The 18,233-nt window shown below is 40.5% G+C and overlaps 1 protein-coding gene across 3 annotated transcripts in view; it reads left to right on the top strand.

Annotated features, from left to right (window-relative positions):
* The window catches only part of LOC142323191 (transmembrane emp24 domain-containing protein 1-like), a 69,153-nt gene that overhangs the window by 36,491 nt on the left and 14,429 nt on the right, over window positions 1-18,233 (top strand). For all 3 annotated transcript variants that reach the window (XM_075362507.1, XM_075362506.1, XM_075362505.1), the window contains exons 3-4: window positions 11,437-11,611; window positions 12,285-12,452. In XM_075362507.1, coding sequence (XP_075218622.1) covers window positions 11,437-11,611; window positions 12,285-12,452 — 343 coding nt within the window. The remainder of the gene's footprint in view (window positions 1-11,436; window positions 11,612-12,284; window positions 12,453-18,233) is intronic.

Raw genomic sequence — 18,233 nt, 5'->3', positions numbered from 1 at the left:
CTTAACTTGTTTAGATTAATGACTTGTCCCTTTCAGAGTAAGCCCCTTCTGATGTAGAGTCTGTCTAGCAATGGTTCTGATAGGGTTTTCTAGTGTTCTGTATTGTGTGTGTGTATCTGAATAACATTTCCTCCAGTATTGTCACCAACATACCGTTAGGACGCCTAGTCTAGCCAGCGTTAGCGTTATATCTTTTATCTGACCTTCCGGTCAAACCGGATAAGTTTTAGCGTTTAGTTTAATTTTATTTTAAATAAGTGTCTAACAATTAGTTAAATATGTAGATTTTATTTTTAGGCTTACGACAAAGTAATTTTATTACTTTCGAACTATTCTATAGATTAAGTAAGTAAATCATTTTTACCTTAATTTTATTTAGTCATTCACTGATAGAGACATTTCCAGGTTTAACCATCCCAGTATATTAGTAATTTACGCAATGTAAGCCGTTATCCACTTAATTTTATTTATTTATTTTTTTTAAATAAGTTAATTCGTTATTTTTGACATTTTAAACTTATACTAGTGTTAAAATTTAGATATATATATTTTTTTAAAATTAATTTAGGCTAATGGTGACTAATCGCCCACCACCTTCTCGTTCTCCATCCCCGGGAAATTTCGTGCGAAGAGTTTGTAAGTTTGGGATCCCGGTAAAGAGCCAAGCGCGAGGCGTTGGTAGCCGTGGACAATGAGACCATGGAGCTAACGACAACCGAGGGCGGTTCGGAAAACGGCAGCCGCCACCATTGGAAGTTTCAGGGGAAACCTCCTCATAACCACCGGTCGAGAAGCGGGAGAAAATCCCGCCCTTAATGTTGGACTGCCCTAGGGAGTGGCCCACGTTGGCGAGAGCCATATCCGCCGTAGTCCGTGGTCGCCTAGTCGCAAAGAGCAGTGGGCTTTGAATAAGGCTGCAATTAAGCAGCGAAGGCGATTTCCGGGAAGTGCAGAGCTTTCTGCACACGAAGGGCATCGCCTTTCACACTTACCAGCTCCCTAAAGAGAGGAAACTTAAAGTCGTGATCTGGGGTATCCCCTTTGGAGCCACCTGTGAAGAAGTGGAAGAGGAGCTCTCCTCACTAGGCTATAACGTGGCGTCCGTGAAAGAGCTGACCACAAGGGACGGTAGGGAAACCCCTACGTGCCTTGTGGCACTTAAAAGAACGCCAGCCATCACGGGCATCTACGATCTGGACAGTATGATTTACTGTAAAATAACAGTGACGGCATTCGTGTCACGAGGGGGCCCTCCTGAATGCCATAGATGCCAAACGTCTCCACCTCCCACACCGCAAAAGCCCCAACGGGTTTCTGCGACCGAGAAGGCCGCGGCCACAAAACTGACCAAAACCAAAATTAAGACTACCCCACAGGCGACAAAAGAAGCAAAATATTCAGGAAAACAACAGCATGTGATAACCAAAACTCAAACTCTGGCAAAACCCGTAAGTGTTCCTGAGGCTCGGCGCCCACCAAAGGTGGCGTCAAAAACACCCAGCCGCTCCGACGGGAAAAATCCGGAAGCCGCGTCCTCGAAGGAGAGCGCCGGGAACGACTTTCTGGCGAGGATGTCAATAAAGATGTCCTACCCGACATTTTGGCTGTATTTCCCCGCCTGTTACAGGCGAAATCCATTAGGGACCTACTCCAGTCCTTGATTGAATGCCTCATGCCTTACTCACCCGATATGGCTAGGCAAACTTTGCTACTGTTGCAGTGGAACGCGCGTTCCGTAGCAGGCAAGACGGGGGAGCTATGCCGTCTGGCCGATAACCTACAAATTGTTGTGATACTGTAAGCAGAAACGCATCTCAAGCTGGGCAAATCACTGACCCTTCGTAACTCTTTTACCTACAGAACCGAACCGACGGGGTAGTGCCATGCCGAAACCTCGCCAGTGGCAGAACTGCTATTTTAGTCCACAGACGAATCACGCATATGCCGATCGAGGTCTACACCGATGTCATGGAACAGACCTACATACATTTGCAACATCTAGGCGCAGTACACTGACTGGTCTCAACTTATAACAGACTGAACTCAGCTGTACCCGGCGCTGACCTAGATGCAGTGCTGGAAAATTTGGATGGTCCCTTCATACTCATGGGCAATCTCAATTCTAAGCACATGTCTTGGAACAGCCACGTAATACATGCTAACGGCGTGCTATCTTGTAGGGCGTACGAGATAGCACGGGCTAAAGCTGTTAACAACACAGCTTATGGCGACGCCTGAACAGCAGGAAGCCTTTGGGGACGACCTCCACCCACTCGAACGCCTGCGCCTGGGGCAGATTAATCTGCACCATTCCCGGGCGGCCACAAGCGAGGCCATTAGGCCTCGCTAGTGGCTCGTGTTTGGAGGAAGCTTTCAGATACACATGTGTGCAGGAAGGGTTTGGTGGGATCACGTGGAAACCGTCATTGGGCTGGTTCACCTGAAACAAACATAAAAAGGAGGCATGTTCTGTATTGCAAGAAAGATATAACAGACTTCGTTTAGGCCAATATGACAAACCTCTCATGTTTCAGCCTAGCTACTTATTAAATTTTTTTAAATTTAAATTTTCGTTTTTTTATTTTTATGAAGCATGGCAAAATCGCTCTTAACGTTCCCGCTCGCACGTAAAAAAAACTTAATAATGTTGAAAAATATTAATTAGGATAGTATGGGCTTAGATTCAGAAGTTTTCAATAAAATTTGAAAGTTAACAATTTATTTCATTTATCATTTTTAATAATTAAGTGGTGTACTAGTTGTTAACATTGGTCAGGTAAGATACATTTCCGTTAGTAATAGCGACTATTAAATTAGGTTGGGATCAACAAAATACCAAGTCAATGGATGTGATACTGATTGATTTGCATGGCATTTCTCCCGCCACCACTCCAAACGGTTGCCCTAAAGCATAAGACCGAATGTCTGTGCCACAAACGGCTACTGTGCCTCGAATCAGTTTAGCGACCGGTGTCCTAACTAGCTCCTAGAGCTAACCTAATTGCGTGAGCGAACTAAACAAGGTGCCATACACAACTTGCTTCGTGTCCCACTGCACACTTGTCATATATTCTAAAAAGGGTAGGCGCACCCCGTCAACAACTAAAATATATATGACATTCAGTATATTAATTTATGTTGTCAAGACAGCAATTTGCTGCCACGCCTAGGTCGCTGAATGCCAGCAAGTCCACCAATATTAAAGCGCTTAGAGCTTTAATTGGCTGATGGCCAGCCATAACAATCGGGTGCTTCTCACAGCAGCGAGGTAGGAGTCTTTCTCTTAAATAAACTACTGATGTCGGTTGAACAAAGCAACGGCACCAAGGAACACCCACTCGGTCCGACATCGCGGCTCATGCCACACTGACTCGCCGCTTATGAGTGGCAAATTTTCCCCTGACCTCTAAGTTCCAGGGTGGCCTGAGTTTTGCACCCCCTCAAAAAAGCTGGGCAGTCAAACTCCATATGTTTGTTTGACTGGATCTCCCCGCAGACGCGCAGCTCATCGGCGGCCAGGCGGAACAGAAACAAATATTGGTTCAAGTTCGCGTGGTTGTAGAGCACCTGGGTACCCGTTTCCTTCAAAACGGAGAGGCATACCACACCCCCCCCCCATGTCATGTATAAATCTATACAAGGAAAATCTATTCTCTTAGTCGTGGTTTGCCATTCTTCCTGCCATGCATCCATTGCGAGACTGTAAAGCCTTCTCCTCAGATGGTCAACTGAACGAAATTTACAACCGGTGCATTGAGATCACCGTTCCGCTCCGATACAGGCCCGGCTCGAATCCGCATCCCAAATACCTCGGCTTCCCAGCCTCTTTGCAACTTCCACATGGCCGCCCGAACTTTCACCACTAAATCGATTGGATTTGGTATAAAAGGTTTAATGATGTTTTATTTTGTTTATTTAATTGAAGACTTTTACTAACTCAACCGTATACAATGAAAAGGGTCCGGCCAGGTAGCAGCGTCTTAACTATTTCCTGTTGAGGACACCTTTGGAGCATAATACAACCAATCAATGTGTTCAATTATTATTAAGCACTAGTTAAGGGATTAGATTTTATCTATCTATACTATTATAGGATATAATAATGGGATAGATTAAATTAATATTGGTTAATGTATTTATTTTACATTTGATTTGAATAAAATACAACCCAACTAAATATTTAATTATTTGTTAAGCAGTAGTAAGGGTGTTAAATTGGAGTAAATAAGATAGATTTAATTTTGGTCAAAAAAAAACAACCGTCTATACATTTATGAACTGTAACAACTTTACGTCCACATATCTTTTTTTAATGACCTCGCAATAAAGGCCCGCAATCATTTGTGGGAATTCCCTGTTGGCTCACTCGATGTAGAGACTCCTGGCCTGGTTTATCATACACAAACCCTCGTCCCGCCAATTCAGTGGTTTATCTAACACGGCGTAAGGCCTTTTTCTCACACCTTGCGGAGTACGGTCCTCTCGGCAGATATCCCTGAGACGGCTGTGCTCGGATACGACCGCTCTCCCGAACAGTCTGCGCACCTGTGCTACGCCCACTTCTGACACGGTTTTTATGTCCGCGTCGTAGCGAAGTGTGGCGTTTCTGACAAACCACTGCGCTCCAAAAATCGACCGCAGCGCCACGTTTTGGACGGCCTCCAGCTTTTTCTGAAACGTAGAGCACAACAGAGCCCCCCATGCCGGGAAGGCGTATGTCAGAATTGGCAAGACGTAGAGTCTGTATATGAGTATTTTTGTCGCCAGCGGAATGGGGCTGAATCGATTAAGCACTGGGTATAGGGAAGCCCTGGCGGCCTTTGCCCTTTGGGTAACATATTTTACATATTCCCCTAAGGTAAGCCGTTTATCCAGGACTATTCCCAGATATTTAACTTTTGTCTCAAAGAGTATTTTTCCTCCTGAGATTTCGAGCTGTTTGGCCGGAACGCGTCGCTTGCATATGAATAGAACGACCACAGACTTTTCCCCGTTGACCCTGATTTTCCACTTATCAAATCACGGCTCCACTAAATCCAGATGCCATTGGAATCTCTCGACCGCGTAATCCATATTTCGGGATGTGTAGTAAAATGCCGTATCATCGGCGTATAAAGCGGTATTGACGCCTTCCGAAAACGGCATATCGTTTGTATTTGCAGTGTACATAATCGGCGAAAGGACTGCCCCTGGGGAACCCCGTTGGTTATCGCCCTGGTGGTTGATAAAGATCCCCCAACGCGTATTGCGAACTGTCTTCCCAGAAGGTAAGACCTTATTAGCTTGACATGGCGGCCAGGGACCGTCGTGTGAGCGAGTTTATATAGTAGGCGGTCATGCCAAACTTTATGGAAGGCTTTAGCCACACCCAAGAAAACGGCCACGGTCACCGCTTTTCTATTCAAGCCTCGGACAAGGCTATCCATCAGAAGAACTCGTTGGAGGGTCGTCGAGTGGCCTTCTCTGAACCCGAACTGCTCAGACTGAACCTCTGGCCACAGACATCGTCGAAGTCGCTCAAGGAAAATTCTTTCGAACAACTTTGACAATGTCGATAGTAAGGAGACCGGCCTGTAATTCCAGGGAGAATATAGACTTTTCCCCGGTTTGGGCAGGCATACCACCTTCGCCGTTTTCCAGCATTCTGGAACGTTACGGTATGCTCGGGCCTTGATCCCGTCCACCCCTCGGGACTTATCGGGGCTTGTGGTTTGATAGCCGCGGTCATTTCTGCTTCAGTGATGCGGTCTATTTCGCGGGGGGGGGGGGGTGGCATCCTCTACCTGAACGAAGTAGTTCGCGAGGAAAGAGTCCACCTCGGTTGCATGGTCGCAGTTCGGGCCGGCGGGGTTTGGAGTGAACTGTTCCTCCAGTGTGTCCGCGAACACCTCCGCCCGATCCAACTTGGAATAAGCCACGAAACCTCGTCGTCCCAACACCGGATGGCGAGGTGTTCTTTCCTTCGCGTAGCCGTTTATTCAACCAGAACACCGAAGAGATGTCGTCCGACATCGAGACGAGATAATCTGTCCAAGACTTTTCGCGATGTTTTGTCAGTAACATTTTCACCTTGTTCGTTTGTCTGTAAAATGCCCGCTTGTCGTCGGGGGCAGGGTGAGGCGATATCTCCTCCTCAGCCGGCGCTTTTCCAAGATTGCCTCGGAGATGTGAGGTGGGAGATCGTTACGGAAGGGACGTGCGGCCTTCTCTGTAGTGCTATAAGACACAGCCTCGTTTATGGACGACGTGACGCTATCGACCGTGTCGATGTTCTTCGGTGAGGTCAGGAGTTCTGGAAATGCCGGCCTAAAATCCCGTTGGAGAGCTTCATGGAACTTTCTCCAGTTCACTGACCTAAGGGGAGTTGGTGGTGGGTCTCGCCCGGCCCCTGCTACGCCCAACTCCAGTAAGAGCGGAGAATGATCCTAGCTGAGGTCCTCGATCGTTTCTATTGCGAACGGCATTTGTATTGCCCTCAGAATCGCGATGTCGAGCACGTCAGGTCTCGAACGACAAAGATGGGCACTTCAGGGCCTGTGACGACTAGCCTACGGGCCCTCGCTTCTTCGCATAACAACCTGCAGTTAGCATTTGGTTAGCTGGCATTTCTCCCACCACCACCCCATTCGGTCGCCCTAGAGCATAGACCAAATGTTCCGTGCCAAAAAACCGCTACTGTGCCTCTAAAAAACGGTATAGCGACCGCGATCCTATCTGCTCCTAATGAGCTACCTAACTTGCGTGAGCGAATTAAGCAGAGTGCCGTACAGCACCCGCTTAAGTGTCCCAGTCGCTCACTTGTCAACAATAAAACTAAATCGGGGAGGCACCCCTTGTTACAATTAAAACTATTGAAGTTCTTATATCTAAAAGGCAGCAATTTAGGCTGCCACGCCTCGGTCGCTGTATGCCAGCTAGTACCTGTCCACCATTTAACAGCGCTTGAAGCTAGTTTGGCTGGTGGCCAGCCATTACCTCACGGAAGGATTCTACAAAAGAGCTTAGGAGTCATTATTACATTACACAACCCTTAAAATTAACGATGACGGTTGAACATAGCAACCTCATCGGGGAACTCCAACACGGTTCGACAATGCGGCTCTCGCCACATTGACTCGCCGTTTGTGAGCGGCCAAGTTTCCCCCCGACCTCTAAGTTCCAGGGTGGCTCGATCTCTGGCTCCCCCAAGAGCAGGGCAGTCGAACATCATATGCACGTTCGACTGGACCTCCCCGCAGACACACAACTCATCAGCCACCAGGCGAAACCGAAACAGATATTGGTTCAGGTTTACATGGTTGGTGAGCACCCGGGCACCCGACGCCCTTAAAAACGAACTCGAGGCATACCATCCCCCCAGGTCCTGTATAAAACTATACTAGGATCTTCCCTTAGTCGTGGTGTGCCATTCAAGCTGCCATGTCTCCATCGCGAGGCTCCATAGCCTCTTCCGCAGACGGGAGATGGGCAACTGTACGAAATTTTGTTCCGGTGCATTGTGATCACCGTTCCGGTCCGGTTCTGGCCCGGCTCGAAACCGCATTCCAAATGCCTCGGCCTCCCGACCTCTTCGCAACTTCCACATGACTGCTCGAACTTTCACCACCAAATCGATTGGGAGACCCTTTCCCAATACAGTAGTAGCCTCGTAGGAGGTTGTTTTAAATACACCAGTGCATACTATCATGGCTCTGTGCTGGGCACTCCTTAAATTTTGAAGCAGTGCTCTATTTCTTTCCAACCTATGAGCCCAAACTGGCGCCGTGTATGCGATCATACTTTCGAAAATGCCTCGGTACACCAAGTACATTTGGCGACCCGACAGCCCGTAATCCTTCCGAGCAATCCTCCTAAGGACAATAGGAAATAGACAAATAGTCTCTTACCACGGACTGCGGGCTTCGGGAACATTGCGGCGTTCCAAAGCATAGAGGACAGAACCCCAACACAAGGAAGGAAATGCTGCCTCTATATCAATAAAAATAGCCAAAACATATTTGCGCTTTCCACAAGAGCATTTAAGATGCAATCCTCGGTGCCAACCCCTTTAATGAAAGTATATTGGCCTCGATTTAGAAAACAGCTCATATCGATGCTTTCCTCGAGCCGTTCCACAACCAGCCTTTCAAGCAACTTGCCGAGAAACCGGCAAGAGGCTGATGGGTCGATAACTGCTGACCTCACCAGAATCCTTTCCAGGTTTCAGGAGTACCCTCACCAAGGCCACCTTCCAGAAAACCGGAAAGCAGCCCCAGCTTAGGCATCCCGTGAACAGTCTGCCAAGTGGCTCCCTTATGACAGGCAATAGATGGTGAAAAATATCCGGATCAAGTTGGTCAATCCCTGGTGCCTTCTTCAATGCCATTCGAGAAACCACTCGGTCTATATCTTCGGGTTCCACGGTCCGAACGTCAGGGAATGGTGTTTCACCCGCCCTAACGCCGATTTCCGCTTCACCCTCCGGAGCATCTGGAAACAGAGTATCCAGGAACGCCCGGTAAGTCGCCACAGATGTTGCAGTGTGGTCACGACCACGTAACCCGCACCGGACACTGGACAACACGTGCAATGACTTGGCCAGTAACACGTCTGTGCGAGCTGCCAAGGATCGCGCTGCAACTCGCGCATGGAGTCTTTCCAAAACTTGAGTTTGGCTTCTTTGATGGCGTGAACATATTCATTACGGGCACGCCGGTAGATCCGAAGACGCTCAGTGCGCACGTTGTTGACGATGGTCCCCGTTAGGGGGCAGCACTGGTACCTTATTCGCGCGGATCTCACTCTTGCGCGCAGCACACTAAGGTCAGAGGACCTCCATTTCCTTGCCGGGCCTCCGTCTGCGTTCCACAGACGACCCCCCCCCCCCACGGAAAATGGGGTCATTACGGCTCCAGGCACGCTCAGACTGTCAGCGGACTGGCAATCTATGACGGGTCCGTCCATTGGTCTAGGCCGCCGTAGGACCTCGTCACAGCCAGTCTTGATGTCCTGGCCGATTAGCTCCCCCTTCAAGTCCACCTCCTCCCTACACTCCATGCGCCACTGCAATCCTTGTGAGGCAGCATCGCACACACGCCGCAGCCTGTGTTGATGCAGGCCCCTTAGGTTGTAGCGCCCTGGATTTGGTGCCCTTAGACCGCCTCCGTAAGCAATATCATAGGTTATAAGTCACCAAAGTGACGTCTATATAACTCTCTCCCAGTTCGCTGGAGAAAGTTGGCGGCTGCTCCGCATCAATAATAAGGTTGAGGTTTCTGGCTTCTGCGAACTGCTCGAGACCAGCGCCTCTGGGGTTTGTGAGTGGCGAACCCCAGGCGGTAGACTTGGCGTTTGCGTCCAGAGCAACCAACACTCTGGTGCCCGGGAGACCGTCCAGAATCCCGCCCACCTTCGCCAGCAATTCATCGATACTCTATCCACGCTGGAAGTATCCCGACACAAGTACGACATCGAGCGTACCCCTCGTGATTCGCACGACGGTGAATCGCTCGTCAGACCACTGGGGCATCCAGAATACATCCAGAGCGTCTGAGCCCTCCATGACCGTAGAGAGCGGCCGTCCCCCACGAGAATGAATAATTTTCACCCCGTGGAAGCCGACCACCCTATCCGCGACCGTGTACGGCTCCTGGACCAAAAGGACCTCGAGGTCGTACTCCTCAATGTTATGTCATACTCAGATTGTCTGTTTGTCCTTGAGTAGCACACTCATGATGAACCTCGCCTTTATAATCAACAAAGACTGTCAGCATAACCTTCAGATTGCTTCGTGATTGCCTGAATTTCTTTTACCGAGGAAAACTTGGAGTTTTCCAATGAAATGACTGTGCCTTTCTCAAGGCATAGCTGTAAACCCATTATTCATTCATTCCTGGTTATTTATTTATTTTTTTTCATAAAATCAGGATCACTATAGCACATTTCAGCATGTCTTATGCAATTTGTAGTTGATTATCCTTTTGCTCATGAGTGTGAAAGTTTTGGGAAAAATTTTACTGCTTCATGCCGCATCCCGAGATCTTCTGTTAAAATCAATTACACTGAGCCAAATAAAATTACTACTTCATCACCAAACTCTTTAATTGTTATGTGATGATCATTCATTACCATCTGTCAAATTTGGTCGGTTTTTTCAAGATGTTTGCAGGTAGATCTGTCAGAGCATTCATCACTTTCAACAGAAGTTTTCCATGGCGATTCTGAAATTTGTGTCACATCGTTAGCGTGATAACCAAAAGCTATTTGAATCTCTTTTATTGTCTTTGCTTGGATGTCACCAAATTTCTGGTAAAATTTAATGCAGATTCCTTGCTCAACCCATTCAGTTATTTTGAACAGCAACAAAAATACAAGTGCTAATCACATGTTTTACCTTCATAGATGCTAAGCAACAACTGTTTACAGTGGCAGCAAAACAGTGATTCATACCCAGCCAATACGAATCAAGATCACATTCCATGATGGGCCCTCCCATTCTATCACTTGTTATGGCACTAAAAAATAACTAGAATGCACTAAAATCTGAATGCATCGATTTTATTCATCTGCAGACTATACTGTACAAAAACATTTAATGTTTATATGTATAAAAATGGTTGTATGCTGCAGTATTATACGGAAACAACTTTCAGTTATAATGCAATTTTTTTTGTCCTTTTTTCAATTTTTAACTTCTTTCATAAAGAATAGTTCCCATCTTAAAGATAATTTTGCATAATTGATTAAAGAGTATTTTAATTTATTTTTTATAATGCTAATGAAAACAGTGATGATTTAGATATGCAATTAAAAAGTAGTATGACGTTCAAACGGCTTAGTTCGCTCACACTGTTAGGTATGCTCTAGGAGCTATTTAGGACACTGGTCTCTAAACTGTTTTGAGGCTCAGTAGCTGTTTGTGGCACAGACATTTGGTCTTATGCTTTAAGGTGACCGAATGGGGTGGTGGCGAGAGAAATGCCTAGCAAACCAAATTGGAGTTCAAAGAGCTAATTAAATTTTTTTTTAGAATAATTAAAATGGACTTTTTTTCTGAATACATGAAATTATGCTGCCAGAAGATCTCTGTATAGCTGTTATATGGCTTCTTTGTCAGTTTTACTATTATATGTAAAAATGCATATGAAAAGATATTGAAGTTGTATTTTCTCAACATACTCAATGAAGTAAGAAGAAAAGTTGAATTAAAATTTCATAAAAGAAGACTTCTTATCACATTTTAGCATGTTAATAAATCATTTTAATTTGACAAGAGGTTAAATTTTTAACTTCTGGAAATTTGTAAATATTCATTTACATAATGTTGAAATTGAATTCATGTAGAATACTGAGAGATTTTTAAATGTAGAATTGTACAGTGTTTTTTTATATCCTTTTGTAACCTACATGTGAGCAGATTAGTAGGAAAATTATCATAATTTTTCTTTTGTATTCCAGACATGTTATAACTGAAGATGGAGATTATAAATTATGTTGGGATAATTACTTTAGTTCTTTTAATCCAAAGACTGTTTTTTTCTCAATTTACATCGATGGAGAGAAAGAATGGTTGGATAATTATAGTGTGTTTGAAGCTGAGGAAGAATATGAAGGAATGGTTAATGCAATTAAGGTAGGTCTACAATTGTTCCTTTAATTTTTGGATGGATGGTAATTGTGCTGCTAAACATTTTAATATATAAATATATATATATATATTTCATATATGCATTGCTGACACACACATTGAAATATATGAATAAAAAATTATTCAATTTTTCTTTAATTTTACTTTAAAAAAAAAGAAGAATTTAATGAAATCAAATTTAGGTATTACAACAAAGCAGTATTTTTATAAGAATGTGATATAACAAAAATGTGTGTGTTGGTCGTATACTTAAAATGTTATTGTACTTAGGCTTATATATTCTAAAGCTTAACTAATTCATTCAGCATCTTTGACTATTTAAATTTTGCTGATTGTGACATCAGTAATCTGTAGTTACCAGCTTAAGAGAACTGCACCTTGTGTTCTCTAATTCTATTAATCTTTAAGGAAAGAAAAGTACTAGATTGAAGGCAAACTTTTTTTTAATGTTTGCCATTATTTCACAATTTGCTGGTAATGGACATTTAGTCATATCAAGCGTGTAAACTTAAGTGAAAGGTTTTAAAAGAGCGCCACTTTATATTTTGTACAATTTTATTATTCTGCATTTAATGAATATTACTTCAAGATCTTTTGATTAATTTTCTGCTAAACGTTCTGTATAATTAACTTTTCTTACTTGTCTTGCGAATTTTAGGAAGTATTACTGAAGGTACATTCAGATATAACAAAGGTTAGACAAATTCAAGAAGTTTTTAGAGCAAATGAAGCAAGAGATCGTAATCTAGCTGAAAGAAACTATACTCGAGTTAATTCATGGTCAGCCACTCAGATTTTTGCCATGCTCTTTGTTGGTCTTATTCAGGTAAGTTTTATTACATAATATTAGAATAACATAAGTATGAGTTATCATTTTTGTTTTATAATTTCAGGATGTAAAGTATATCTTTAAAACATTATAGATCTCGTGAATATGTACATTACATTTAGTTTAAATTTGTGCTTGTGTCCCAGCAGTATTACTATTAGCTATTGTGCAAAGGATAATATTCAGAGTGGGTGGGAATTAACTTCCTAATGAAAATTGTTGTAATGTTTTTAATACTTAACTAATTTTCATGAAACAAAAAACATTTTGTTCCGTGTAATTGTAGAATTGTTATGCATTGCTAAAATTCCACATAAGCACTACTATTATTCACCAGTTTCCGTAAACGGATGGGCATGTTTGCAACAGACTTCTGCAGATAATCCAGCGGTACATTTCTGAGAACTTGGCGAATTCGCTCCTCCAATTCATCAAGAGTTTTTTGTTTTGTGCAATAAACTTCCTCTTTCGCCGATCCCTGTAGGAAGAAGTTGCAGGGCGTTAGGTCAGGACTCCTTGCGGGCCATTCAAGGGGGCCACAACGTCCAACCAGCGTCCTGAAAAGTGGGTGTCAAGCCACGCACAGACAGGACTTGCAAAGTAAGGCAGGGCCCCATCTTGCATAGGTTGTTCTAATTGTCCCATGTGGATAGAATATCGTGAACATAATCTTCAAGCATACCAAGGTACCGTTCTGCATTCATTGTATCCTGAATGAGGCCAACAACTTTCATGGATATCATGCCACACCACACTGTGACCATTGGGTGATGTTGGCTTTTTCAACAACCACCCCTCAGATTCTCTGTTGCCCGATAATAACAATTGTGCCAGTTCACAAACCCTTCAACATGAAACACAGCTTCATCTGACCACAGGATATTACTGATATGCTTCATACCAAGCAAGTATCATATCCCCATACTCCAACCAATGATCACAGTCTTCCGGCGACAATTCCTGGCAGGAATGTGGTTTCCATGGACAAAAATTCAACTCTTTGTTCAAAACAGTTAAGATTGTGCGTCAAGTTAAATCACTTTCATGCGATACCTGTCTGTGATTTCTGAGGACTTCGAGTCAGCATTTCCTTAACCACTTGCACATTTTCTTCTGTCCTGGATGTTGAGGGGTGTCCATGTCTCCTAACATCTGATACAGAACCTGTGTCCATTAGCTTCAAGTGGCAATTCGTTTTTTTACATCTACCAAGTCACAAGGTCCTTTCACACTTCGCCACCATCTCTGTACTTGTACCACAGACTGCCTTACTTCGTACCAGAAAATTGGAAAAAGCAGAAAACCAAAAATGGAAATTGAGGAAAAGAGAAAGGTTAAATTTTTGTTAATTCCGTAAATGTTTGTTTTGTTAATGTTTTATCAAACTTTCAATTGTGTTCACTTTATATATATACGCAAATCTAGGAATAGCGAAGCATTGCCGTGTTTGTTAGTATATTATACAATTCAATATCATTTTTAATATAAATTTGATAAAATTACACTTCAAAAACAGTTTACAAAAATTTTACTTAAAATATAAAAAAGCTGCAAAGTATTGCATGATGTCTTCCAACTCAGGAAGACTCAGTGCTAAAAGTAGCTATGAGAATGGAGATACTTCAAAACGCGTTAACTATGAATGTTAAGTGTGACAATCCTGGGAAGGGCAGAAAATAACTCAAATCAGTTATGATAAATCTAGCTAAAATATAAAATATTGCATGACTTTCCTGACTAATTTATTGATTATCATGATTACCAAAATAGGATTTTAGCATGAAAACTCCAAAATTTTGAGTTAAAAAATTTTTGATTTAGGGGCTTCCTTACTCTGCGGGAAAAATTTATAAATATTTATTTATAAAGAAGTCAGCCATAACAAAACAATTAATTTGAAAGAGAATTATTTAAAACTTTATAAAAATGAAGTACAGCTTTTATGAAAGTAATGAAAAAATGTTGCTTTGCATTATGGGTTTGGAATATAATAAGGTAACAAAGCTACTTTAATTTTAATACTCCTTTTAAGTCATGAAGAAAAATACAAAAACATTTTTTTTTTTAATAATAACAATTAAAAAAGTTAGAACTAAAAAGCAGAATATATATTTTTTAGAGATGAAGATAAGAAATTTAAAGAAACACTTTTCTAAAAATATTCACACATAGGTTAAGCTTTACAGATTTTATTAAATAAAGATTTCTCTAAATCTAACATCCTTTTCAGTAAAGGGTAAAATAAGAAAAATAAAATTTTCGAGAAGATTTTTCTTCACTTTAGGTTGGGATGTATAATTTTTTAAAAATTGTTGAAATTTTTTTATAGCTTTATATATAAAGTATATAAGATAAAACATTAAAGATTAAAAGATAAAAAAATAAAGATAAAGTATAATGATAAAACATTTTTGAAAACTATTTCAACTGAATGAAAATGAGCAAAAGAACATAAAAATATATATATATCAATTTTAAGAGGTGGGGGTGCAAACCTCTTAAAAAGCTTCTTTTCTTATTATTTATGTATGCATTGTAGGTAACTAATTTCCTTTAATAAAGTTTTCTCTGAAATGGCTGAAGAAAATTAAAATTGGTGTTTTTGCAATATCCCCTTAAGGAATTTAAGAAAAAAATTAATATGATATAATTAATATCATGATGATATGATATGATAGACAGACGCTAACATGGCAGAGGATGAGGAGCCTCCGCCATGTGGCAGTGAGGCAAAATTTTATAAGTGTCTCCCAAAAAATAAAGTTCCTTTCAAACTGAGCATTATATGTGAAAATTTTTATCATGTTACTGATTTTAAAAAGTTAAAAAACGCTACAAAAGTGAGTGATATCCTAATAATCTGTCCAGAACGTAGAAATTTTGACATAACCTTAATGCGAGAAGAAAGTGTACTAAATTTAGAAGCAAGAAGAATTATTGCCCAAGTAAAACCGAATGAAAAAGAAGAGGCACAAAAACAAATACTTACAAACATCTGTTATACCGTACATGATACAATAGTTGCTAAGCATAATCAGATGGTAATATGCGAAAGTGATGACGACTACACAAACTTGAAAGCATAGATAATCTTACTAAGGCAATTAAATAATGAACTGCAAGACAAGAATGCAATCCTCAAGAGACTATTGGAAAAAACTGAGTCCAAAAATAATATCAAAACTTACTCGCAAGTATTAAAAGCAAATGAATCTAAAATGCAACATGTTCCTAACCTAACAATCACAGCGAGGACACACATTAATAAGCCCAAAACTAAGACAATAATAGCAAACAAGATACAGACAGATTTAATTACACCAATCAAAAACTTAAGAGAAAAGAAAGATGGATCTGTAGTTCTAAGCTTTAGAAATAATACAGATGTTTTGAAAGCAGAAGAAATCTTACAGAGTAAGACTGGTAATGATTTCATAGTTAAAAAAGAAGAGATTGAAAACCCAAGACTGAAATTGGTAAATATGCATAATGAAATGAATATTGAAGAATTAGAGCAAGACATAAATGAGAGAAATTTCGGTGACACCAATATGTTCTGCAATGTAATTCACATATACAAGGGTTTCAATGGTAAGGCAAAAAATGCATTAATTGAAGTAACATCTGACATATGCAAGTATATAAAAAATCAAGGCTACAAAATTTATGTGGGACACCAACGCTGCAGAGTATTTGATGATCTCAACAGAACACCTTGCTATAAATGCGGCAGAATTAGACATAGTCCCAAACAATGTAAGAATGACATAGCTTACCTTAGATGCAGTGGGAATCATTTAATAAAAGACTGTAAGTATAAACAGCCTGTTAGCTATATAAATTGTTCCGTTTATAATGGAAAATATGGTCTTAACAGAAACACAATTCACATAACAACCAATACAGCCAAATGTGAGAATCTACAGCATATAATACATAAGAAAGAAAATTAACTGATTATTCTAGCAAGCCAAAAATTCCAAATTTCCTGGGATACAATGGAAAAATATCTAAAGAAACAATTATACGAGAGGATAAATTACCGACAGCAAATAAAGATAATAAGGAACATTAATGAATCAAGTAATTGATGATAGAGTAGATCTAGAATTTATCGACATGTCATCAATGAATGAGTATTTATGCAGCAACAAATTGATTATTTTGCATGTTAATATAAGAGGTTTAAACACTAATCATAATAAACTGGAATCTTTTATAGAAAGGCTGGGTAATAAACCAGACATAATCGTGTGTACTGAAACATGGATGCTACAAAGCTATGAGTATTTTGGTATGCCTGATTATAACATATACTATAATGATAGTAGAATAAACAAAGCAGTTGGATGGTCATGTATGTTAATAAATGCTTAAATGAAATGACTACGATTGAATATGTAAACAACTTCAAGTTCTTGAGTACTAAAATAAGTTTTAAGAACAAAACCAATATTAAGATAACTGGTGCATACAGATGCCATTATATCACTAAAACCAACTTTATAGATATAATGAATGAGTACTTAAAAGTAAACAAACATACTAATAATCATTGCATAGTAGGTGATTTTAACATTGATATCATGGAAGATAATCCTATAGTAAATGATTGTTAATAACTTCCTTGAAAGCGCTTATCTTCCCTGTTTTAAGGGAATTACAAGACCAAATACTTTTAACTCGTCAAGTGAATCATGCATTGATAATATCTTTATCAAAACCAACAAAGAGGGTGTCAAAGCATGTAAGTACATGAATCCTTTCACAGACCATTTGCCACTGTTTCTAAGTTTCCAAACCGAAAAATCGCAAATAAAAAAGACGTATCGTTATTTACACATAAAGTATAATAAGATAGCAATGGAATGTGGAAAAATGAACTGGAACTTTATAAATGAGCAACGTGATATGTAGACACAGCAACAAATATGTTATTAGATACAATTCAACACGCAATTGAAAAAGCAACAATAGTAACTGTTATGAAGAAAAGTAGGCAAGGATCTAAATGGATTACTAGAGGAATTATAAAGTCCTGTGAAATAAAAGAAAAATTATAAAAGTGCTGGAGAAATGATATCCACAACGAGACCTTGAAAGAAGAAAACATGAAATATGTAAAAAAACCTGAATAAAGTTATATTTAAGGCAAAGCAAGAATATGAAAAAAATCAATTCCAAAGAGTGATTACAAACAGTAAAAATTGTGGCAGTTAGTAAACATGAAAATCAATAGAAAAGATATCAGCAAGAATAAACATCCGGAATACTTAATCAATGAAGATGGAGAAAAATTAGATAACATACACGATATAGCTAATTGTTTCAATGTATTCTTCAGTAGTATTGGACCAGAACTAGCTAAAACAATAGAAACAACAGATAGTGAACATAGAAGAGGAACTGAAACAAACAACAATTCCATCTTTATAAATCCTATTAGCATCAATGAAATATTTACCATAGTACACTGCATGAAAGAAAAGGCTGGTGGAGTGGATGGAGTAAGTGTTAAAGTTTTAAAACATATAACATACATTAGTGAATCTATTGTATGTACATATCTTTAATCTTTCAATCGAACAGTCAATATGGCCGCTAGTGCTTAAAAGGGCAGAAGTCGTACCGATTTACAAGTCAGATAATAAAAATTGGCCTACAAACTGTAGACCAATCTTGCTGATTTCAAATATCGTGAAAATTTTTGAAAAAGTTATACGTGCCAGACTTTCAAAATTTTTCAAGAAGCATAATATAATCTCAGATAATCAATTT

The sequence above is a fragment of the Lycorma delicatula genome, chromosome 4 (assembly GCF_047948215.1).
Source record: "Lycorma delicatula isolate Av1 chromosome 4, ASM4794821v1, whole genome shotgun sequence".
NCBI lineage: Eukaryota > Metazoa > Arthropoda > Insecta > Hemiptera > Fulgoridae > Lycorma > Lycorma delicatula.
Note: the sequence above shows the minus strand (reverse complement) of the source record. Positions and strands in the feature narration are given on the sequence as shown.